The sequence below is a fragment of the Boleophthalmus pectinirostris genome, unplaced genomic scaffold (assembly GCF_026225935.1).
Source record: "Boleophthalmus pectinirostris isolate CB_2022bp ecotype Guang Dong unplaced genomic scaffold, ASM2622593v1 HiC_scaffold_8, whole genome shotgun sequence".
Lineage (NCBI taxonomy): Eukaryota > Metazoa > Chordata > Actinopteri > Gobiiformes > Gobiidae > Boleophthalmus > Boleophthalmus pectinirostris.
In genome coordinates, this window is record NW_026571515.1 from 23,285,205 (window position 1) to 23,309,861 (window position 24,657).

A 24,657-nucleotide genomic window follows, 5' to 3' on the forward strand; every position below is an offset into this window, starting at 1 on the left:
TGGCACACAGATGCTCTCACACATATTATTGCCCTTGAGAAGAAACTAGCCCCGATTAGGGTAAGTTAGTCTGCCTGGAGCTATTGCACTATCATGCCAAACTGAAAGGGCAAAACACCCACAATGCCTTGCTTGGCACACTTCCGAAATAACATGACATATTAACTGCTTATGAGCTTTGTCCCCTACAGCTATTTAATAAACAAGATGTCACTGATCTTAAGTAGCCTAAACCTTACTAAACAATGCTGAAAAAAAAAGAGAAGTGGGTCTCTGCCTCACAGGGGTGGCATGCGAGTTGCAAACTAAAATTAAAACTGCTAATCCTGTGGTTTTATACATAAATGTGTGTTTCTGCTGGTCACATGATCTTAATGTCTTGTTCAAGCTACAATACAACAAAGAAACCCGAATTATTCTGGCAGGTAAGGCAGGTGGCACACAAAGAGATCCACTTCAAAGTGCTTTATATTACGCTCAGCACAAGATTTGCATCGTGAAGGCAAAAATGTTACTCAAATTCGACTAAAGCCGTCTGAACTGGACCAAACATAAAACTTGGAACTGAGGATGTCTGTTAAATTAGATTAGATAAAAGTAAGGTCGCCTATTGGTGTTGCAAGAGACACAAGACACAAGTAGATTCGGGTTGATAACACTTTACAACAAGATATTACAACGCTCCAAACAGGACGTGGTTAAAAGCGCTCTTACCGTCCACAGCCATTCCCGGTCTGAGCGTGTACCTCTCCGTGGTGTCAGCAGGACTCTATCATCCTTGTAGAAAACGGGGGAAACGGTCACGTTACGAGCCAAACAACACGTAGTCGTCTTCTTTATTTACTACATATGAGTGTGTAGTGTAGTCTGCGCGTAGCAACTGAACTGTGAGAAGCGGAGAAAGAAAGGATGGACCAAACGGAGTCCTCCTCCTCCTCTTCTCGCGCACAGCCAGTTGTTGTCCCGGACGCTGTGAAAGGAGCCCGGGATGAAGCGGCTTCTCTCCAGGCCCCGCCCCCGTGTTCCGGAGCTCGTACCTGACCGCCGCCAGACAAAAGGTCATTACGCATCCAGAGTGCGCACCAGCTGCTCTCGCGTCTCAGCTGCGCGTCTGCCCACTACACGCGCATGTTATTATGTCATCATGGCTTGGCATCATTTCACCCTTTCAAGGTTTATCTGATGTCAAGTTCAAGTGGGGAAAGATCACGGTTTTATTTTTGCAAACGACAAACTAAACCAAAAATACACTAGATAAAAACATATCGAATTAAAAGAAAAACAAAAAACTATGAGACCTATAGCTGTATTATCCCATATAGGCCTACCCTGGCCTTAAACCAAAACCTACAAACACAAAGGGTTATCACAATATTTTTCACTTACAATGTTAAAGAACTGTTGAAAATGTTTTTTTATGGCATGAAAAAAAGCTTTAATAGAAATAAATGCATTTTGCATCATACATCATATTGTATATGATGAGTTTTCTTTAAGAGCACATTCACACTTGTCCTGGTTCTGATGTAGACTTGGTTTGGTCCTGTTATAGTCCTAGTCTAGTTCAAGTTTAGTCCCAGTCAATGATGGGAAGAATACTTTGAAATGTGCATAGTTACAGAATATTGAATACCCAAATTAAAATGTATTTTGTAATGTATTCTGATATATGATCCAATCATCCATCCATCCATTTTCTTCCGCTTATCCAGAGCCGGGTCAGAGGGGCAGCAGTCTAAGCAGGGACTCCCAGACTTCCTTCACCCTGGACACTTCCTCCAGCTCCTCTGGGAAGACCCCGAGTCATTCCCAAACATAGCCCCTGAGTCTTCCCCAGGGCCTCTTCCAGGTGGGACATGCCCGGAACACCTCCCGAGGGAGGCACCCAGGAGGCATCTGGAACAGATGCCTGAGCCACCTCAGCTGGCTCCTCTCAACATGGAAGAGCAGCAGCTCTACTCTGAGCTCCTCTCATGTGACTGAGCTCCTCACTCTATCTCTAAGGGTGCGCCCAGCCACCCTGCAGAGGAAACTCATTTCGGCCGCTTGTGTCCACGATCTTGTCCTTTTGGTCATTACCCAGAGCTCATGGCCACAGGTGAGGGTAGGTATGTAGACTGAGTGGTAAATTGAGAGCTTTGCCTTTCGACTCAGCTCCCTCTTCACCGCAATGATCTGATACAGCAACAGAATCACAGCAAATGCTGCACCCATCTACATGTCAATCTCACGCTCCATCCTCTCCTCACTCATGAACAAGACCCCGAGATACTTGAACTCCTCCACTTGAGGCAGGGACTCCCCACCCACCTGGAGAGGGTGAACCACTTTTTTCCGGTCAAGAACCATGGCCTTGGATTTGGAGGAGCTGATTTTCATCCCAGCCACTTCACACTCGGCTGCAAACCGCCCCAGTGCACACTGCAGGTCCTGGCCTTATGAAGCCAGCAGGACAACATCATCTACAAACAGCAGAGATGAGATCCTGTGGTCCCCAAACTGGACCCCCTCTGGCCCCTGATTGTGCCTAGAAATCTGTCCATAAATACAATGAACAGAACCGGTGACAAAGGGCAGCCCTGGCTGAGGAGATGGTTCAATCAGAATACTGTACTTAGAATACTAAAAATATTTTTACACTAAGTTGCATTTAAATTATATATTATAGTGTGAAAACATGATATATAATTACAAACAGCTTGATTTTTTTTTAAATTTTGCATTAATTTATGTTTAATTAGAGAAGGAAAAATCCCACGCACACATTACAAGAGCTATGTTAGCTTTTTTCTCACTAATACCATGCAGTCAATTATTTCAATGTATTTCTTTTAATTTAGAAAAATAACAGTGCTCTGAATATCACCAAATGAAAAAGTAACTGTACCAAATACAGTTACTCAAAATCAGAATATGTCTTTTTGGTACATGTATTCATTTACTTTCCAACCCTGGTCACAGTCTTAATTTTGGTGTTTTGTATGTGCAAGAGTGAACACATCTTAAGAAGACCTTTTAAGAAGAGCCCTTGTACAGCAGTGAATAACAGTGCATGAGTATGACTTAAAAAGCTGCTCACTCCTAATAAAAAGTAAGCGAAATTCTCTTCATGCTCACAATCCTCTTTTTTTAGCCCTGCTCCACTTGTCTGTCATACACTTTCACTGCACTTCAAAGAGCCACATTTCTGAGGTTTAGTGTGTCTTTTGCAGTGTGCCATCTCCAAACATATTCAGCTAATTGATTCTGCTTCCTTCCCAATTGTGTATTCAGACGACTCAGCACTTGAGCTGCACTTTTCCTACAGTTAAAAGAAGTAAAATATGTTGTAAAGACTTGAGAGTGAGTCGAGGAATTTGAATGCTCCGAATCATCAAAGTGTGAACAAGCAGACAGGGAAGGGCACAGAGACATACGGGGCTGTTACTGTTCTTCATTCATCCCTATGGTTTATTTACAACTCAGCTTTTTGTGAGTACTCTTTGTCTGGGAGAAGTACTTTGTATCATTAATTCAGAAGATAGACAGTGGTATAGTGAAATATACATGGAAATTGCAGTAGACCTAAAACACAGATGAAGTAAGTCTCTGTTGATTTTTGTATGGTTTGTGTTTTACTTAAATTTTACTGCATGTTGCAAATACCGTGAATTTTACCGTGAACATTATTGGTTATTGGTTACGTTGTAATTTCCAGATTGACTGACTCATTTAGCAATCTTATAACAACTGCTCAATAGGTGCCACACTGTGAGCCTTAGAATGGGTACACATTGATTAAGAAAGCAAGAAAATAATATCAGATTCAAAGCACATTCACTGGCCAACCAAGATTACAAGTTTCAAGCAGCGGCTCTACTCCAAGTTCCTCCTGTTTGACTAAGTGCCTCACCCTATCTCTTAAGGAAAGCCCAGCCACCCTGTGAAGCAAGCTCATTCTGACCGCTTGAATCAGTGATCTGGTCCTTTTGGCCATTACTGAAAGCTCATGACCATAGGTGAGAGTAGAAATAAATAAATCAAGAGCTTTGCCTTTTGTTTCAGCTCCTTCTTCACCACAACAGCCTGATACAGCGACTACATCACTGCTGACACTGCACCGATCCAGCTGTCCATCTCCAGATTCACCAAAAGATAATCTAAATTTATCTAAAAAAAATAAAATAAAATGAGATGGCGGTGGCCCAGGTAATGACCAGAGATTTTCTATAGAAAGAGAACCAGTCTGGATGCCAGGTTAGATGGCACATGCTGACACCCAAACCTTTTTTAGAGCCGTGAATCATAAAAGAGTTTTCTAAGGTACATAAGAGCACTTGAGAGTATGCACATGTTGAAAAGTTACTCAGTGCTTCTTTAAGAGCCTGAGTTGGAGCTGAGTGTCACTTTGGCAAAGTTTACCCGATGGGATTACAGCCGGCGGGAGAAAAAAGAGAGAGAAGGGGCTGCTGAGAAGACTTGGACTAACCCTGTGTGCATCTAAATGCATAAAAACAGCCCATTCAAAGAGGGTGGATTTCAATGGAACTTAAGAGGCTCTCGTGTGCCTGTATGTAGTGAGTGTGATCTGAACCAAGCAGCTCTTTCAGGTTCAAGTGAAAAGAAATCTAATGAATTCCCACAGGAAGCTATTTACTCAGTTGAGATGAGTGTGGATGATAGAGAAGGATCCACTTTATAGTGTTAAGTTGTGGCCCTGAGCTGTTTTCCTAATCACCAACCTGGGGGAGTTTACCATGCTTCTGTGGAAAGCCAGCGTCCCCCCTTTAGATTTATTCAGCGCAAAGAGCAAAATATGACAGAACCCATTTAAGAGATATATTTCCCTGCCACTCCCTGCTCGTCCTCACACACACTCCTATGCAGCTCCTTGTCTGTGTGTGTGTGCCTGTTAATGAGTGTGTCTCCAGCGAGTGGCGGTTTGATACGGCTTTGTCGTAGTCTTTCTTGCATGGTGACTTCACTCTTATGCAAATCACATCTATCTATTTTGTCAAAGGTTTCAAAACAGCATCTTGATCTGCTCAAGATGTGTTCATAAAACCATGTCAGAATCCAATGTGCAAAAGCTGTCCTCTATGATCAAATGGCTGAATGATCTTGTTTATAGCTAGAATAATAAAAGTCATATTCTATAGTGTCACTTTTAGCAAAAAATAAGAGAGAGACATTTATGAGACAGAATACTGAATATATTGTCACTAATATATGAAACGTGCAGATATTGCCATTGACTGCGCCCTTGAGGTAGTCCTCATGAATTGCTAAACCTGGCCTAGACCTTAGTCTTGGCTTTGATTTAGACCCCGTTACGGTCCAAGTATTGACTTTAAATAATCCTGATTTTGACAACATTGTGTCCATCAGAGTTGGAGTTGTTCTTAAAAAGACAATTCTCTTGATATATAACTGCTTTTATTCACTATATTTTCAGTCATTACCAACTTCTTCTCACCCTCTGTTCCTGTTCAACATTATACAATTGGCTTACTCAGCAGAACAAAACAACACATCAGCAAGATGTCATTATCACTGTCTTAATATGTATGAGATTAGCTCTACCTTTCACATGTTAGTTGTCACACCAATTATATATTTCTTCTGCTCATTTAACCACATGGTTTATGGCAATTGGAGTCATATTATTATTATTCATGCACTTGAGTCAAGGTGACCTCTAAGAAGCACTCAGCAATTAGGCTAATGAATTATTTCCAAACTGCCTGCCCTTCAATCTGAAATGTCATGTTTATCAAATCATTAGCATTCCAAGCATCTCATATTTTTATTGAAAGTTCTTGATTTGGTCTCATTATTTACTGCTCTCATAAGGATCAATGTTATACATATTGCTGCATCTGTTTTACTGTTGTTGGCTACAAAGAAAAAAGCCCTGCTGACCTGCTCCTGTTGTCCCTTTTAATTTGTTAGTGGAATAATGCATGCTGCGTAATCAAAGCTAAATAAATCATTAGTAATCCGCTCAGACAAATAAGTCAGGCTTTGTGTTCAATGAAAGTCTGTGACTAAGAGATGATAATTGGGTCCAACATGTGCGCAATGGTGAAAAACGATGTTGTCTGTGGTCTGTTTTCTGTTTTAGCATGTGTCTGGTGATAATGCAAATATGCTTTTTGCTCGGATTTGCAGGAGATCCAAGAAAATATGTCTTTCATCTAATATCTTCTAATCAGCTCTCACAAATCGCTTTTGTGGATCTTCTCATTTGTCTCCCATTTGTGTTCAATTCAGCATCTGCAGAGTTCCCTTTGCTTCCACTGTCGACACCATCTCAATCTTGCCTTTGTTTCTATGTCTACTGTATGTCTATGGGTGCGTTCACACATCACACCACATCACAATTGGGACTACACACAGACCTAAACCTAGACTAGACCAGGACAAAAAATAGGACCAGGGTGAGACTCAAACTGAACACATCCTAAATGACATATTGCTACTCCATCCAGCCTCATTAGTACCTAAAGAACTTCAACATTTCCCCTGAGGGCCACCTTATACACTGAATAAACATGAATGCAAGACGATGCAGATGACCACATGACAGGTAACATTATTCATATACAAGAACTTAACAAACTTACACATGTGGGCACAAGTTTGTTGCACTTTTAAATAATATTTGTCATTTGATTTATCACAAAAAATACTACAATAAATTACTATAAAAGTCGAGTATTGCAGTTTCCCCCATTAGCCTAAAACATACATGTTGGCAAAACAGTAATGAATGATGTGTCAAATGCAGAGCACAAATTTCCCTTTAAAGGCTTATTCACAGTTTAAGAATCACTTCAAAAATAAAGGTTAATAATACCTCTTTATTCAGAAACAATTATAGCAAAATGAAGTAACAGGCTCTTGTTTCTTCTTCACTACAATCATTATCTCTTCTCACATCATGTTCTGTGCACATTTTCCTTGTTAATTTCTAATCAGTTCATAAATGAAAAATAAAACGGATGACTCATTAAACTGCAGATTTATGTAATGACAATTTGCCCTCACTGTTCAGGGCAGCAGAAATAATTATCTTTAATGCATCATATTGAATTGCCCTTGTTCTGTCTGCTAATGTCTGATTTCCATTATTAGAATTTATGTCTTTCAGACCTACAGATTTAATTGTTAATATATAGCAATGGATCCGCACACTACATAGGTAGATAGACAGACAGACAGACAGACAGACATTCCAGATCTTCATTTATTTAAGTTTAAATGCCAAAAATATCAGCCAACCAGCATGTTTAATTAGACTAATTAATTACACAATAGTTCACTCAACATATTCAATATGAAAGTTTGCCCTGTTAGGGACATTCTCTCAAAAAATAGGTGCGGTCTGCCCTGAAGACTCATGAAGAAATCATCTGAATCTAGAAGCAAATGGCAAGTGTTTAATATGATTGGAAGTAATTGATAAATAGTTCTCTAAAGATTAAGCCTCAAAAATGTCACCTCTAATTTTAATTACTTGCAATTATCTCCAAGTGACATGGTTTAAATATGTCTGCGTAACTAACGATGTGAATTAGGCCAAGGTTACCTATAGCTCTACATAAGTAAAATGCTCAAGAATTATAGGTCTATAGGCCTACTGAGTCCCTAAGATAATAATTAAGATGAAAATAAATAAAAGTCACTATTCCAAGCTATTGTATCAAATATCGATAGGCTGCTGTTCAGAGGTTAGCTGACTTAATTGTTCCCAAATATATATATATATTAAAAAAAATCTAAGTTATTTTAGTCCTTTGAGCCAATCGACAGTGTAAGATTCAGTATTTCTTTTAACCCCTTGCGACCTCATGTGGCCATTTTAAAAAACTGCACCAGTTCAAAGCACATTTCACAAATCTCGAATTTTATTTTTTATATTATGTTATTCAAAATTAAACAAAACGAAACGGATTGTATGTTGATGTGAATTTATAGCAAAATGACAAAAACAGGACCAAAATAAGCATGGTGGCGCTGTCACAGATTTTTTAAAAACCTAAACGTCACTTCCGGTTACCAGCGGAAGTCCGTCTGTTTATTTGGCCGTGTGGATTTTCGTCGTGGGAGCAACGATGGCTACCGCTGCAAAACAAGCCCCTAAAACTGCCACCAAATCATCTACCGGGGCCACCGGGGCGGCCACTACCCCCGGTGCCCCTCCGGTGATGCCCCTGGCCTCGCCTCTGATGGGAAAAAAGAAGAAACCGTTCCTGGGGATGCCCGCGCCTCTCGGATACGTCCCTGGTTTGGGCAGAGGGTAATTCATTAGCAGCATAAATAGCTAGCAGCCTTAGAATAATGCATTAACGTAGTTGCATTGGCTAGTAAATATTAGACATATAAACACACATGTATCATTTTCTAATGCAACGACTCTGGTGAAACATAATTTAAGACACCTTCGATACTGATCATATCTTTTTTTTTTCTTTTTTAGTGCTACTGGCTTTACTACTCGATCTGATATCGGTCCTGCTCGTGATGCCAATGATCCCGTTGATGACCGACATGCCCCCCCGGGGAAGAGGACAGTGGGGGATCAAATGAAAAAAAGTCAAGATGATGATGATGAAGATCTCAACGATACGAACTATGACGAGGTAACTATAAGGCTAACATATGAAATCAGTTACATTCACACCTGTCGAAGTGCATAACATTTTTTTGTACTTAACTGTAACTCTTCTGTAGTTCAATGGGTATGCAGGCAGCTTGTTCTCCAGTGGGCCGTATGAGAAAGATGATGAAGAAGCAGACGCGATATATGCTGCACTGGACAAAAGAATGGATGAAAGACGAAAAGAGAGAAGGTGTGGAGATGTTCAGCAGTATAGATCTGTAAATAATTGTAAATAACCGTGAATAACCAATATATAAACTGTTTTTAGGGAACTGAGAGAAAAAGAAGAAATTGAGAAATATCGTATGGAGCGTCCCAAAATCCAGCAGCAGTTTTCAGATTTGAAGGTTTGTTACAATGCTCACAAACATAATGCTTGTATAAAATTGTCCCATTTGAAATTCCAAGACTAAGAGAAACTTAAAATTCTATTTACTCATAGCTGAGGTCTGTTTTGACCTGAACAAAAGAGGAAACATGTTTGTGCCTGACAGGTTCTGGTTCAAGTTAATAATAACAGGAGTGAGAGTAATAGACAAAAACAAGTATGCTTTTTAAAATTGTATTTAACAAAAACTGCAACTCATTGAAATATTAAAACCATAGCATTTGGATTGTACCTTTTGTAACAAGAAAGATCAAATAGAATGAAATAGTAATTAATAATATGTCTTGCTTATCATAAGCGTATAAAATTACACTTACACTGTCTGCATGTTATTGTTTGCTGATCAATGTTATGTTTCACATTTCCCCCCTTTTGAAAAATACAGAGAAAGTTGGCTGAGGTGTCAGAGGAGGAGTGGCTGAGTATCCCTGAAGTAGGAGATGCCAGAAACAAACGTCAAAGAAACCCTCGGCATGAAAAACTCACCCCCGTACCAGACAGTTTCTTCTCCAAACACCTGCAGACTGGAGAGAACCACACGACAGTGGACCCTCTTCAGGGGGTGAGTGTCTTTAGTGCTAAAATATACAATGCCTTTCACAATCTTTACTATACAAGTTCAGCAGAATATTAGAATCCATAATATATTACACAGCAAAAATAGGTTATATGTGACCAACCCATTTATAACGTGATTGCATTAGGACCCGACCGATATGGATTTTGTTTGGCCAATCCCGATAAAATGGGAGTTGGGGCTGCCGATAGCTGATATAATCACTGATATATTTAGTGATGTTAAAATTCACTGTAAATCTTGAATTGTTTAAAAAACTTACGTTTGGCTCTAGTGGATTTTAAATTGGATTTATTTAGGCAACATTTATTGTTATTCTGCCTCTTTACGTCATATTTACAGACAGTAGGTCAGCCTAATGGCATTTTTGCATCACATTCTAGCTACTAGTGATGGATATTCCAGTTCTTTTTAGAGAACTGGCTCTTTTGGCTCGACTCACTAAAAGCAGCTGGCTCTTTTGGCTCCCAATCGGCTCTTCAGGTTGTTTTGTTGCAAGCAGGACTAAAACAGATCTAAACCATGTGTAAAACAGGACTAAACCAGAACTGAACCAGGACTGAACCAGGACTGAGTGTCGGGACGCGGTCTCTCTCCCTCCCTCGAGCCCAAGATTAGTGCTGGTTCATTTATTTTATGCTGAACTACAGCCAAATATGCATGTTTTTTTCTGTCCTATGCACAAGCATATTTCTGAAAGTTTTGTTTTCAGCCGCTGCAGCTGTCAAACTACCAAGAGTCTGCATGCAACGTGAAAAGAAAAAAGTGAGAGAAAGAGAGAGGGTGAGAGAAAGAGAAAACACGGCTCCCAATAAGGAGCAGGCTCCCGTCGTTTGCTTCAAAGAGCCGGCTCTAAGAGCCGTTTCGTTCGCGACCGACCCGTCACTACTAGTAAAGGAACTACCGCTATTAGCCTTTAGCTGTAAATGCTGCACGCCACGGTAATTAATTATATACATAAATGGCATCATTTACACTTCACACCTCTATTCACAGCTCATTTACATATCAATGCAGGTCCAGTAACATATATACGGCCAATATAGTCACTTTACAATAAGCCAACAGAAGAGAAAACGGCCTGTTTATGTGCGGGAGCTACAGCAGCTAATCGCTAACCAATAAGAAATAACCAAAACTAGCTTCAAAATCGACATATTTCCAACACTCACCGCTTACACAGGCTCCTCCTCACATTGCAAGTCTGCACTAATAAATGTCCTTTTAATCCAGACTCAAACCCATTGTCCATAAAAAGAAAATAATCTCAGTGTTGTGCACATGGATCTATGTCTGCGGGTGTAAACAAGCGCACGTGAGTGACGTGTGTTCAGGGACAGTACGGACACACACACAGACAAATTACACCGCAGATGAATACTGTTGCAGAGCCACATATTAGGACATTTATCTGTCTGTAAATTATATTAAATGAACAGAATGTAGAGAGTCTAAGCTTTATAACGAGGTATAACATGCCCACGTGAAATATCAGTCCATATCAGCAAACATATCGGCCGATAGCCGATAATATCGGCCAACCGATATATCGGTCGGGCTCTAAATTGCATGGCTTATGCACATGATGTAATTGCAATCTATGCCAGCAGGAGTCAGTAGAACCCACATTTTCACTTACAATATTATATATATATATATATATATATATATATATATATATATATATATATATATATATATATATATATATATATGTTATAAATATAAGGACCTCATCATAAGACGGTTTAACATTTTATTGATCCGCTGTTAATTAGTTGTTGTTTTTCTAATTAACTGAATTACTAGTCAACTAGAAGCAGATTGGTCTTTTGATTATTATATTTGACGCAAGCTGTGCCACTGAAGTTTGCAGACAAAAGTTTTCATCAAAGTACACATATCCTGTATCATTTTGTAGTATTACTTTCTCTGGGTCAAAAAATTCTTCTTTTGGCTCATGGAATGTTTTGGGGTCAGTATACTGAATCACTGCAAGATGTAAAATTTAGTTCTTCATAAGGTTAATATAATTCTTATTATATGGTACACTGCTAGTAACATTTGTTATTATTAAGCACTTCAGTTTTCTTTCTTGTATTTGTAAACCAAACACATTTATTTTATGTTAAAAACTAGCTTGGAGGATTGAACACACCCTATCCTGGAAGTATGACTCCAGGACTGATGACACCAGCATCAGGAGATTTGGACATGAGGAAGATTGGTCAAGCCAGAAATACTCTGATGGACATGAGGTTAAGCCAGGTGTCAGACTCTGTCAGTGGACAAACTGTTGTGGATCCAAAGGGTTATCTAACAGACTTGAACTCTATGATACCGACACATGGAGGAGACATCAGGTAGATATTGTTTAATAGATGATGTGTGAAGTTTGCAAACACACCCTCAGACTGTATATTTGTATGTTACTAGTGATATCAAAAAAGCCAGACTGCTTCTTAAATCCGTGAGGGAGACCAACCCCCATCACCCACCTGCGTGGATTGCATCTGCCAGGCTTGAGGAGGTAACGGGTAAACTTCAAGTGGCCAGAAACCTGATAATGAAGGGCACAGAAATGTGTCCTAAGGTAAGATATTTTATTATGTGGCTAATAGAGCACTTGGGTGGTGCTTCTGAGTGGTTTTACTTTTAATCTTTGTTCTATTTTCAAGAGTGAGGATGTGTGGCTGGAGGCTGCCAGGCTGCAGCCAGGTGACACAGCCAAGGCTGTGGTGGCCCAGGCTGTTCGCCATCTTCCACAGTCAGTTCGAATCTACATCAGAGCTGCTGAGCTGGAGACAGATGTCCGAGCCAAGAAGAGAGTGCTCAGAAAAGGTAATGATGTTGTTTATTCAATGAAAGAGCAACTTTGGTATAAACACATTTTATTGATAATTTATTAGGGAAAATCCTTGGATACCATAGCTAACAAATAATAATATAAGGGTACTTCTTATTAACAGAGAGCATGTGTCTGTGTGTAATAATAGCAGAGCATAGCAAATAAGGTATAAATAAAATATATTTATGTAATTGTGTTGATGCTACAAAAGGTCACCAAACATTAATATCAGCCGAAACATTTTGAACTTGTCTCAAGTTGTTAATAGTTGCATAAAAACATCCACTAAGACACCTTACTCTCGAATATCATATTATGCAGCTCTAATTCTGGCTTGTATTCAACAACCCATATGAACTTTGTGTCATTGCCCTAACACATGCACATACACATTCAGGTTCACACCATTTTTTCCCAACCGCATACTCCACTGACAGAGATGGATGGGCTGTTTCCTGTAGTATTTCTCTCTAGCCTCTACATGTTCTGCTATCAGACTCTCTCAAGGGCTTTCTCCAAATGCTTTCTTTTGATACGAACAAATTTGTTTTTGTAGTACTTTAGATGGTAGTGTTGTAAATTGCAGGGAAGACATGTATGCAGCAGTAATATAAGTATTATTAGTATTTGCTGAATCCGTAATTAAATAATCATGGTATGTAATTGAAGAATCTTTCAATTTTTTTTAAACTGTGTGTGTGGGTATTTGTTGTAGCTCTGGAAAATGTGTCTAAATCAGTGAGACTCTGGAAGACCGCTGTGGAGCTGGAGGAGCCAGAAGATGCCAGAATCATGCTTAGCCGAGCTGTAGAGTGCTGCCCTACAAGTGTTGAGGTATTGCCATACATAGAGGATATCATTATTAAGTGAGCTATTAAGTAACCTAATGCCGAACTAGATATTTGAATGTATACCAATGTAACGCATATATATGTCTTCATGTTATGACCTCCGTGCAGCACTTTGGTAACGACTTTGTTTGTAAAATGTGCTGTATAAATAAAGTGGATTTGGATCGTAGAATATATAATTTGTCTCACCTAATTCATTTTTTCTCCTTCCAGCTCTGGCTCGCTCTTGCTCGGTTAGAGACTTATGAAAACGCCCGCCGTGTTCTGAACAAGGCTCGTGAGAACATCCCCACTGACCGCCACATCTGGATCACTGCTGCAAAGCTGGAGGAGGCCAATGGCAACACTCAGATGGTGGAGAAGATTATTGACAGAGCTATCACCTCGCTACGAGCCAACGGGGTGGAGATAAACCGAGAACAGTGGATTCAGGTACTGTAAGATTTGACACTGGTGTTTGTGTGGGAATTTAAGGTGACTAACACCCACATGCGTCATTGTTGTTGTAGTTGGATGGTACATTTGCCAGCTCTGATACATGTATTTTGCTAGACTTAATACCAGCTATTTGTTTTGGCAAGTTATTTTTCACCTCGGGCAAAAGTTGTGTATTTTATAAAAATACTTTGATCATAACAGTAATAAGCAATTTATCGTTTGGCATTGCCTCAAAAGGTGTGTCATTTTCATAACTTCTTATGAGTCACACACATATTTTATATATTACTCACAAATCACAATCAAAATCACAATATTCCACATTTTCATAGTTTTCATCTGTTTTGACCTGTTAGAATAAATAATTCTGAATAATGGTTTGCTATGCAGGATGCAGAGGAGTGCGATAAAGCCGGCAGTGTGGCCACATGCCAGGCTGTGATAAGGGCGGTCATTGGGATTGGCATTGAAGAGGAAGACTGTAAGCACACCTGGATGGAGGATGCAGACAGTGTATGTTTTACAAGTTACAATCTTGATCTACAACCTTAGATCTTTATAATTTGATAATGATTAATTTAGTTTTACAACATGACTGCTATTTTTGTTTCAGTGTGTTGCCCATGGAGCTTTGGAGTGTGCCAGAGCCATCTATGCCCATGCTCTCCAAGTTTTCCCCAGTAAAAAAAGTGTTTGGCTCAGAGCTGCATACTTTGAGAAGAACCATGGCACAAGGTAAACTCATTTGATCCTTTGTGTTTTTAATATCTTTTATACACCTATCACATGTTACATCTGGAAGGTTATATTTCTTTATAATGGCACCCCTTAGGCTTTTCATACATAGTGTTATTCCTGATGATTGGAGCTGTTTGTTCTAATGTACCACTTGTTCCCAGGGAGTCTTTGGAGGCTCTTCTGCAGAGGGCTGTTGCTCACTGTCCCAAAGCTGAGGTTTTATGGCTTATGGGGGCTAAGTCCAAATGGCTGGCTGGAGACGTGCCTGCTGCCAGAAGTATTCTGGCTTTGGCTTTTCAGGTAAAAAAGAATCCAAATAGTTATGTTACATGGTTACTAGTCATAACCATTTAACTTTATTTTTTTTGTTTTTACTTTTTCAGGCCAACCCCAACAGTGAGGAGATCTGGTTAGCTGCAGTCAAGCTAGAGTCTGAAAACAATGAATATGAGCGAGCACGACGACTGCTGGCCAAGGCCCGGAGCAGTGCCCCTACAGCTCGGGTAGGTTTAAAACTAAATCATCTAAGATGTAGCAGCTTGGATGAGCTGCGAAATGTCTTCAGTCAAAAAACTTTGTCCAGTTGACATCATTTTATTTTATTTTTTTATGTTGATTTAAAGTATTTGAAAACACCACATGAAAGCAATAAAGAAAATTAGATACAGTAGCTGTTTATTATATTGTTGACATATTTGCAAAGTGTTTAAAATCCCTCAGTCATCCAGGTAAAATCCATGGTAAAAGGAGAAATACAATCTGTCAACTGGACAAAACTAACACATCTACTTGTTTACAGTTTCTGTTCTTGCACTGAGCTTGGTGTCTAGTAGTAGTTTCATTGTAGTCAGCTCCTCCCTTCAGGCACATATAAGGAAGTGTCCAACAGCGTCTGACCAGAACTGAAGCAGCAGCTTGGATGAGCTGCGAAACATATTCACCCAAATAAAGTTTTGTCAAGTTGACAAACTGAATTTCTCCTTTTGCCATATTTACAAAGTGGCTTAATGTATATGGATGTAGTTCCAGTTAACTTTAAGTTGTGTTTAATTAATTGTGTTTTTACCTGGGGGAATGTTGCTATCAATCTATTTCTGTTCTTTTGTGTATTCAGGTCTTTATGAAGTCAGTGAAATTAGAATGGGTTCTTGGAAACATTGAAGCTGCGCATGACTTATGCACTGAAGCTCTAAAACATTACGAGGACTTCCCCAAACTGTGGATGATGAGAGGCCAGATAGAAGAACAGTGTGAAAACATGGACAAAGCCAGAGAGGCCTACAACCAGGGGGTGAGCTAACCTTAAACACTGGAAATTGTATTATTTGTCTGTTTTGAACAATTATGTTATATATGAAATTTGTTTGATTGGTTTTAGCTTAAAAAGTGCCCTCATTCGATGCCACTGTGGTTGCTGTTGTCTCGCCTTGAAGAAAGAGTGGGTCAGCTGACGAGAGCCAGAGCAATTCTTGAAAAGGCTCGTCTCAAGAACCCTCAAAGCCCCGAACTTTGGTGAGAAATTTTGCATGCATTATATCCATTAAACCATTCTTATAGTCATTTGTACAACGTGTTTTTTATGTTTTCTTTTATTTCAATTTGTCTATTAGGTTGGAGTCAGTGAGACTAGAATTCCGGGGTGGATTGAAAAATATTGCAAACACACTGATGGCAAAAGCCCTGCAAGAGTGTCCAAATTCAGGTACGCAATATTTGTCCTTACACGTATGTGCTGTTTATTCATGAAACCTCCTGCAGTAGACATATATTCATCCCCCTTTCCTTTTTTGTAGGTATCCTGTGGGCAGAGGCAGTGTTTCTGGAGGCCAGACCGCAGAGAAAGACCAAGAGTGTGGATGCTTTGAAGAAGTGTGAACATGATCCTCATGTATTGCTTGCTGTGGCCAAGTGGGTCCCATATATAATGAGTAATACTTTGCTGTTGCATATTTGCTCATAAAATATCGTCTCTTGTCATGTGTGTTGTAGATTGTTCTGGAGTGAACGCAAAATCACCAAAGCCAGAGAATGGTTCCTGAGAACAGTAAAGATTGAACCAGACCTGGGAGATGCTTGGGCTCTTTTCTACAAGTTTGAATTGCAGCATGGTACAGAGGTGAGGCTTACTGTCATTTAAAGTTAATATCTATCTTTAAGTTCAAATGTTTAGCATTTGAATAGCTTTATATTTCCACTGAAGGAACTATGTGCATATTTTTTATCTTTTACCTTTCCCATTCTCGCTCCTCAGGAGCAGCAGGAGGAGGTGCGTAAACGCTGTGAAAATTCTGAGCCTCGTCACGGGGAGTTGTGGTGTGCAGAGTCTAAACATGTCCTGAACTGGCAGAAAAACACTGGAGAGATACTAGCTCTGGTCGCCAGCAAAATCAAGAACACTTTTTAAGTTTAGTTGATGATTAATTTGAAAGATCTGATGGACTACTGTTGGCTGGACCACCTTCACAAAGTCACCCAGATTATCATCCCACTGCAATATTTTTAAATCTGGATGTGCCCTGGATAAATCAGCAAGTTTTGTCTTTCCCACATGGCTTTTGTTTCATGTGTACAATGTACTTCTTGTTAGCCGTTGTTTTTTAAAACGTGAAATTGTTAAAATACCTTTGTGTATATAATGGAAACATCTTTAGATTTTGAGATTGAAATGCTCTAAATTACTAAAACGAAAACAGATTTGTATAACATGTCATACATTTCTTTGTTTAAAAACATTATTATTATTATTATTTTTAACATGGTTGTTTTCATTTGCCATGGAATCCAATAAACACCCAGTCAGGGCACATTACGTGAGGTGACAGCTTCATTGTTTCATGCTTTTTACATGAAATGTGGTTGTTCTAGTTCAGTCGGACCACACGCATTGACACGCACGCGCGCACACACACAAACACATGCGCGCCTAGAAAGCGATTTGGATTAATCTATTCTACCGGAAACGTTTTAAGCAGGTGATTAATGACAAAAAATTTCCGTGGGAGTCGTGTCACAGGAGTTAGGTGAAATTTAAAGCCAGGCGGTAACAGTCCGTGACGGGAGGCAAAAGCACGTCAGTGATGTTGGAAAGATCGCCGCACCATAACGGAAGTACACCGTCTCAAAAGTAACCAATCTGCCACACAACCCTCCAAATACAAGAAACCATCGAAGCAGGAGAATGTGTTTCCGTGTGGCAGTGATGGCTCTAGACGTTTGAGGATCCCAAGACCTACGTGATAAATGGTAATGGCCCGGGAATGCGCAAATTAATGATGTCTTTAGGGCGCGTGAAAGTGTGCGTTGAGCTCTGTCCGGCTTACTTTAATTCTCCTCTAATTTAAAGTTTTTACATTTATTATTATTATTATTTTGTTCTCAGTGTGTGACCAGAGCTCTGTTTCGGATTGTCGTCGTGTTAGTCCTTTTGGTAAATTCTGGTGGAAAACGTAGGTGTAATTATACCGAGATCCTTGGCACATACAGAAGACTGATCAGCATCGAGTTGCAAAATCTGGTGTGTTCTCACTTTTATATTCTAAACTATGAATTTTCTACTATACTTTGGTGCCCTCTAGTGTTTGAAAGTGAAATTCAAACATGTGTCTTATATGTATTTTAAATTAGTGTATCAATATATTTTGTCTTTGTAACATTTTGCTTTCTTCTCTTTTTGTAGAATATAACAGCTTCCCATAACAGCTCCAAAGGGAAAAGCCTATGTCCCTCTGTGAAGGTAACTGATGGGAGCCTATTTGTGTCACTTTCAGCACCATGGACAGAGAAATCAATAATCAATTTTTTTACCTTTAAAAAAAAATGGGTATTGACGTGTTCAGTATGATAATAGATTTGTTTCACACACAGGCGCACCGGATCTTAGGCTCAATTTATAATACAACATTGTGGATGCGGTGTCAGATTGGAGACAAAAAGTCTGACTTGAACCAACCACTGGAAAGCATGGAGCAAGTCATTATTTACAACTGCAGCCCGAATTATTTGGTGAGGAACAAAGGTTTACAAATCTGATTTGTTGAATATTTGTTGAAATATTCTGATTGTTGTGTTCTTGTGGAAGCAGGGAAAACCCCTTTCTTGTGCATCTGTCAAAAAAATTCTACGTAAGAAAAAAAAGAGGATACGGCTCATTGGAATGATTAAAGCTCTAACAGTATGCTGGCAGAAACTTCACAGTGTATTTTCAGCAAAATCAAGTAGTTTTTGTTAAATAAGACATATTACGCATTTTTGTATTAAGTATCACATATAAATCATTATTTTTACATTTTTACAAGTTACCAGGAAATCTATGGTTCTGGGCTGTGATAGAAGGTAGGTAAAAACACTTAAATATGCATGAATCAGTTCAAATACAATTCTGAGCATCTAATAATGGAGGAACATACATTTTGCACAATATGACTTCTTTAAAATATATATTTTAGATACAACGGTATTTTCTTTTATTTTGTCTAAAGATCAGAACAATATTTTACTAGGTGCTCCATAAAATGTACGTTTCATATTTGTGTTATGCTAATAATATCTCTGCATTTAATGGCTTTCTATATTGTGTTTGTATTATTATTATTATTTTTATACAAGTATATGTACAAGTTTTAAAAGCTGTAGTACTAAATGAAGTGCCAATATTTTAAATAAATTCAGGAAAAATATTCTTTCGACGTTTTATATACATATTATTTAAATTCTGCTATGGTATTTGAAAGCAAAATTGTTTGCGCGGAACCAATTTTGTGTCATGTTTCAGTCCGGAACATGTTAGACAGCGTACTCAAACTACGACGCACTCACGATTCAACACAACTTTGCCTTTTACACATCAGATTTCTTAAGTCTTCCAGTTTTGAACGTCTTTCGTACGGGAAACACTACTTACCTCTGATATAAGCTTCATTTAAAGTTGAGTAACACATTTTTATTATCGTAATGGACAAGAAAACATAATCTCTCTTAAACTAGAGTTTAGCCATTGGTGGTTGTTAGATTTTGTCTTCAGTTTTGATCGATAACGATATCCAGTGCTAAAAAATGGCTAGTAGCAGTGTGGAAATGGATCCAGATGTTGCCCGGAACCTGTTTGTAGAAGGCGCGACCCTGGTGCTGCTCGGAGTCCCGCGGGGCACGGAGCTGGGCATCGACTGCAAGAGCTGGCAGGTTGGCCCCAAATTCCGCGGGGTGAAGATGATTCCCCCAGGCCTTCACTTTCTCCACTACTCTTCTGTTAACTCTCCCAACTGTGGCAATGAGATTGGACCAAAGACTGGCCTTTTCCTTACTCTAAAACCAAGGGAGATCCTTCTGGCCAATTGGAATGCTAAGGAGGAAGACTTGGACTTTTCAGCCTCTAAGAATGAGGAAGAGGTAAGCAAGATTAGAGCAAATCTACAGGAGTTAGACCCTCATTTAGGCCCTTATCCTTATGATGTCATGAGAAAATGGGTCTCCCTCACTGACCGCCTCACTGAAGAGGTTGCCACCAAGCTACAGCCCCTTTCAGGTCGAATCTGTGCCTTCAGTGATGTGATTCCTGAACTCCAATTTACCCACACCAAGGACAGAGCCGAGCAGCCACGGAATGACACGGCCTGCCAGAGCATGAGAGAGGGACTGGACAGGCTACCTAAAATGAAACACAGAGAAGGGACTGAGTTACGGTTTTCTGTTATTCCCAAGAAAACTTACCCTCCAGGAGCAACTCCAGCAGAGATTACACAGTGCAGCATGGACCATAGCTATGCCCTTGATGTGGTACTGGAAAACTACTATAAAACTCAACCTCTCAACTTATTAGGTATGACAATTTACACCACTGTCATTCTAAATTTCACTTAATAATGACACGTATTTTTGCCTTTTCTGTCAGGGGAGCTACAGTTTGCCTTTGTGTGTTTCCTGATTGGTAATGTCTATGAGGGATTTGAACACTGGAAAAGACTGTTGGCTCTACTGTGTCGCTCAGAGGACGCCATGAGAAAACATAAAGATTTGTATTTAGGACTCATCGCTGTGCTGTACCACCAGCTTGGAGAAATCCCACCTGACTTCTTTGTTGACATTGTGTCCCAGAATAATTTCCTCACATCAACTCTGCAGGTACTAAATAATATAAATGTTAAACACTTAATACTTAGTACTTAATACATTATTATGGTTTTGAGTTCGTAAGAGATTATACTAAGTGACAAAATGGTCTATAAAATAAAAGTATAACTCCTTGGACTTGGAAATGTAGCACCTTTGATGTACATCTTCTCTGCTTATTGTTTGTTCTCTCACTCAGGACTTCTTCCAGTTTGCTTCTGGACCTGGAATGGACAGCACGCTGCGTAAAAGAGCAGAGAAGTTCAAAGCTCATTTGACCAAAAAGTTCCGATGGGACTTTGACGCTGACCTGGATGACTGTGCTCCTGTCGTAGTAGAGTTGCCTGAGGGATTCACTGTTAACTAAAAGACATTACATTATTTTTATAGTGGAAATGTGAAAAGGAGGATTCACTTTCTATTCACAACACTGAGTTCTGAGAGCACATCTTGCCCTTTGATACTGGTGATGAACTTGCAGCATTTGTTATATGAAAATACATCTCTCTTTTTTAAAACTGTATTCAATATATTTGATGTATTTTGCACTTATAGTAAAAATCTGATTGCTCACGAGAATTAATTTGGATTCTTTATATGTATATCTTTTTAAGATGGTATTCTTAATCACAAGTGTTTCAGAGAATGCATTTTCCCATATACATTTTGACATGACCATTAGATGGCGACAGCGAGCCGTGACGCAGCACTTGCATTTCTGCTGCAGCTGAGCAATGTTTTAACAATTTTAAGTGTTGCTACTAGAAGGAACTGTGATAGATTTTTTTTTTTTTTTTTCACACAAGCCTTTCTTCTGACAAATCACCCAAAAACATTTCAGTACAACAGCTGGAGGCAGGAAGCTCACAAAAGCATAACAAAGTCACATGTTTTCTGAGCAGAGAGTGTGTAATCGCCATGACAGTGATGGATGGACCAGCCCTTGCTATTGTCGTCTGCTCCGTCAGTAGATTTGATTCATTTATTTTTCAAGCATTCATCTTTCCAGCTCGACTTTGTGACTGGAACTCCTATCTTATAGAGACTGGAGAGCCTGAGAAAAGAAAGAATGCTTCTAATATAATAAAATCATCAAATACATTAATCTTCACAGATCTAATAATAATAACACAAGTTTAAAAGTATCACTTTCTGTGCTGTTGAATTCTTGTCTGAAACTAAGCAGACCTGGTTAGTACTTGGATGGGATACTCCTCAAGTGTGATAGTGGGTAAGCAGTTGTTTTAGTAAATTCTGTTGTGTTCCTAGGCAAGACACTGCACCCACCTTGCATGAGTATGTGATCGGTTGTGTTCTGTCAGTCTACAACAGTGCAACTATGGCTACAGTAGTATTACCTCCATCTTACCATCTTACCACCATCCTGACCCAGTATGGAATAAATGCATGAAATTCTAAAGCATCTGGAAAAGCACGATTTAAGACTAATGCATTAGTATTGTAACTGCTTTTGACAAAAGTATCTTTTAAGAAAGCACAGTTTTGCCCAAAGTTTGATTTAACGTGTAATGTTAATCTAATGAAAATTAGCCTATATGTAGGTTTAGAAAGGCTTACTTAATCAGATGAAGAAAAGGGCTTGAGGCTGGTTTAGTTAGTAAAGTACTTTGACATTTCACCAAGTTTACAACAGAGTTCTTTTCTCTTGAAACAGATTCTCTTGTGAAAAAGCGTGGTAATACTGGGCTTCATACAGAGAGCTCTTTTTAAAGACGTCCTCTGATCTTAAGAGAAGATCAATGCAGTTTGTGGTTGACTCTGGGACCACAGGGACCCAGCACTGGTTTGTTCTTTTGCCTTTGAATGCACTGAGAGGGGGAGAGAGTGGCTTGGAACGCATGGTGGAAACATATCAGTGGGACCTAGCAGGAAATGTACCCCAATTCTGTGGAGACACTGGAGATGATCTGGGATGAAGAAGTGTATGCTGTGAACGAAAGGTTGCTTGGTTTTGGACCCCTGTTTAGCAATGAAATTTGTGGTAAACTAAGTACAAATCAGCTGTTAGGAACTGATAATATGACTCACCAATAATTCTTAATCTCAACATTTTGCATTTCAAAAAAAGAAGGAAAAAAACTAAAAATCTTCCTCCACCTGTATATAAGGTCAATGACAGGACTAAATATGGGCACTTGGCACTAAACTTACCTTCTTTACCAGGACCAGAAAAAATATCAGATTAACTAGGATTAAATCATTTAGTGTATTGACTTGAACTGCAAGATACCAACTACCAATAGCCTTGTTTTTTACCTTATTGGCCCATATAGCTGTGTGTAAAACTATTCCCCCAAAACCTCTGACCCTCACTGTTCTCTCTTGTCATATTTCTAGTACGGTCACCTCTTTTTGTTCACTTTGGCGTAGAGCTGCTTTTGCATGCTGGGAAACTGACCGCATCAACAGTGCAAATCCTGAGGCCTTGCAGTTACCCTGTCAGTCATGGCGTGGCCTCATGATCTTATTATACTTCCATATGTGGTGTAAGCTGCTGTCCATAAGCATTGAGCTGCCAGTGCTAACACAAGCCTCTCTATTCTGTCCCAGTCCATCTCCAACTCGCCTCCTGAGCTCACGATGGCTGATGGCTGTGTGCGTATGAAGGAGGGAGCAGACATCTTGACCTGGCCCTGTGATGACTGTGGTTTATATTAAACACTGCTGACTGAGCAAATCTCATCTTTGATAAGAGGGGGATCTTAATTATTAATAGGTCAATGTCTGCAGATGAGGAATATCTTATATATTAGTATAGTTATCAAAGAGACTGTCTGAACACCAGACAAGAGGTACTTTTTTGTAATTCAGAAAACTCAGTTTCCAGCATTTGGAAATAACTGCTTTTCATTTTTGTACAGATTAATAATTATGAGCAGAAACATAAATTGATGAAATCACTAAGTCTTAAAGCAAATGACATTTTAAAGGTCCTTTACCATGTTAGCCATGTTATATGTTGTTACACCATCTGTTTTTTTTTTTCATTCACCCATGTTTGATGTTTTCTGATGAAACATACCTGGAGTTGTGTTATTATAACATAGATCATAAAGTAGCATAATATGGGCCCTTTAAGGATTATAAACATCTTTTCAATGCTGTCATATTGTGGACGCCTCACTTGGCGCCAGTATTTGTAGCTACATACTGAATAGACTCTGGAAATGTCAATATCCCTGGCCAGAGCACTAGAGCCATTACTGTGCACAGCCTGGCCAGCAAAGGTCAGTAAATGTCTCTTGCTGATTGCTCTATTCTTCTGTTGCTATGGACTGGTTTTAACACCCCTGTTTTCACATGTCTGACCCATGTGACCCCAATGTTAGACTGACACGTGCTCTCACCCCCGACATGAATATAGCTGCTGAGATCTGCTGGACCAGGGTATTAAAAGCCTGTATGCATGAGATTAAAATCCCTTTTGGAAACTCCGTCCCCAGCAGTGACGAGTGAGCATGTGCGAACAGTACTTTGTGTTATAGTGATCTGTTTCTGTGATTAGCGCAGGGGCTAAAAACAAAGCGTCAAGAGCTCTGAGGCCTGTTTCTGTCAGTGGCAAAGTGTCTGTCTTTCAAATCATGTACAACACAAGCCCCCAAACAGCTGGCCAATAAATTTGCTCTTACCGCCTGAGAGGGTCGAGGTTTCACTATAGCGATTGTTAGCAACACAACATTTCACTGAAGACATGTCTGCTCGTCTTGTCACAGAGGTAATAAAAGTGTCCACACCTCTGCGATAGATCTTCCTTGAAAGCTAAACTAACATTTGATATTTCATTTTGGCTTAGATAAACCACAGCAAAGACTCATTTCCATTGAACTCCCAGGCCCCAGTCTATCAGATCCCTATCACCCACCTGCCCGTAGATGACTGATCTCTGACTTCCATTTTTAGTGAATATGTGTGTTGTCTTTGGCTGTAGACAGAGAGCTCATGAACTCTGGCAGACCTTGTAGAGGCAGAACGGATTTGAATATCCATGCACCCTGAATACACACAGTCTGAAAAGGCTAATCGGCCTCCTTGATCATGACTGAGTGA

At 39.5% G+C, this 24,657-nt stretch overlaps 3 protein-coding genes across 3 annotated transcripts in view; 2 read left to right on the top strand and 1 right to left on the bottom strand.

Moving 5' to 3' along the window:
- The window catches only part of samd10b (sterile alpha motif domain containing 10b), a 75,903-nt gene extending 74,901 nt beyond the window's left edge, over nucleotides 1-1,002 (bottom strand). Inside the window, exon 1 of the mRNA XM_020929500.2 lies at nucleotides 715-1,002. Within this exon, the coding sequence (XP_020785159.1) occupies nucleotides 715-727 (13 nt within the window). The 5' untranslated portion in view covers nucleotides 728-1,002. The remainder of the gene's footprint in view (nucleotides 1-714) is intronic.
- Nucleotides 1,003-8,064: 7,062 nt separating this feature from the next.
- Nucleotides 8,065-17,293, top strand: prpf6 (PRP6 pre-mRNA processing factor 6 homolog (S. cerevisiae)). The gene is made up of 20 exons (XM_020929660.2): nucleotides 8,065-8,281; nucleotides 8,462-8,624; nucleotides 8,716-8,834; nucleotides 8,913-8,991; nucleotides 9,418-9,594; nucleotides 11,749-11,972; nucleotides 12,046-12,202; nucleotides 12,288-12,450; nucleotides 13,173-13,291; nucleotides 13,522-13,740; nucleotides 14,137-14,259; nucleotides 14,360-14,481; nucleotides 14,646-14,784; nucleotides 14,868-14,987; nucleotides 15,599-15,775; nucleotides 15,863-15,996; nucleotides 16,095-16,186; nucleotides 16,278-16,392; nucleotides 16,474-16,600; nucleotides 16,736-17,293. Exons 1-20 carry the CDS (start codon nucleotides 8,097-8,099, stop codon nucleotides 16,886-16,888), a joined length of 2,907 nt encoding a protein of 968 aa, XP_020785319.2. The 5' UTR covers nucleotides 8,065-8,096; the 3' UTR covers nucleotides 16,889-17,293.
- A 1,945-nt stretch (nucleotides 17,294-19,238) lies between these two features.
- On the top strand, nucleotides 19,239-21,168 carry aar2 (AAR2 splicing factor). The gene is made up of 3 exons (XM_020929931.2): nucleotides 19,239-20,299; nucleotides 20,372-20,601; nucleotides 20,789-21,168. Exons 1-3 carry the CDS (start codon nucleotides 19,537-19,539, stop codon nucleotides 20,954-20,956), a joined length of 1,161 nt encoding a protein of 386 aa, XP_020785590.2. The 5' UTR covers nucleotides 19,239-19,536; the 3' UTR covers nucleotides 20,957-21,168.
- Nucleotides 21,169-24,657: the final 3,489 nt, after the last annotated feature.

Excerpts from the sequence above, each read along its gene's own strand:
- prpf6 (XM_020929660.2), top strand. The coding sequence starts at position 8,097 with ATGGCTACCGCTGCAAAACAAGCCCCTAAAACTGCCACCAAATCATCT. Across the intron at positions 8,282-8,461 it reads GTCCCTGGTTTGGGCAGAGG|TGCTACTGGCTTTACTACTC; the intron begins GTAATTCATTAG and ends TTTCTTTTTTAG. Across the intron at positions 16,393-16,473 it reads GTATTGCTTGCTGTGGCCAA|ATTGTTCTGGAGTGAACGCA; the intron begins GTGGGTCCCATA and ends TGTGTGTTGTAG.
- aar2 (XM_020929931.2), top strand. The coding sequence starts at position 19,537 with ATGGCTAGTAGCAGTGTGGAAATGGATCCAGATGTTGCCCGGAACCTG. Across the intron at positions 20,300-20,371 it reads TCAACCTCTCAACTTATTAG|GGGAGCTACAGTTTGCCTTT; the intron begins GTATGACAATTT and ends CTTTTCTGTCAG. Across the intron at positions 20,602-20,788 it reads TCCTCACATCAACTCTGCAG|GACTTCTTCCAGTTTGCTTC; the intron begins GTACTAAATAAT and ends TCTCTCACTCAG.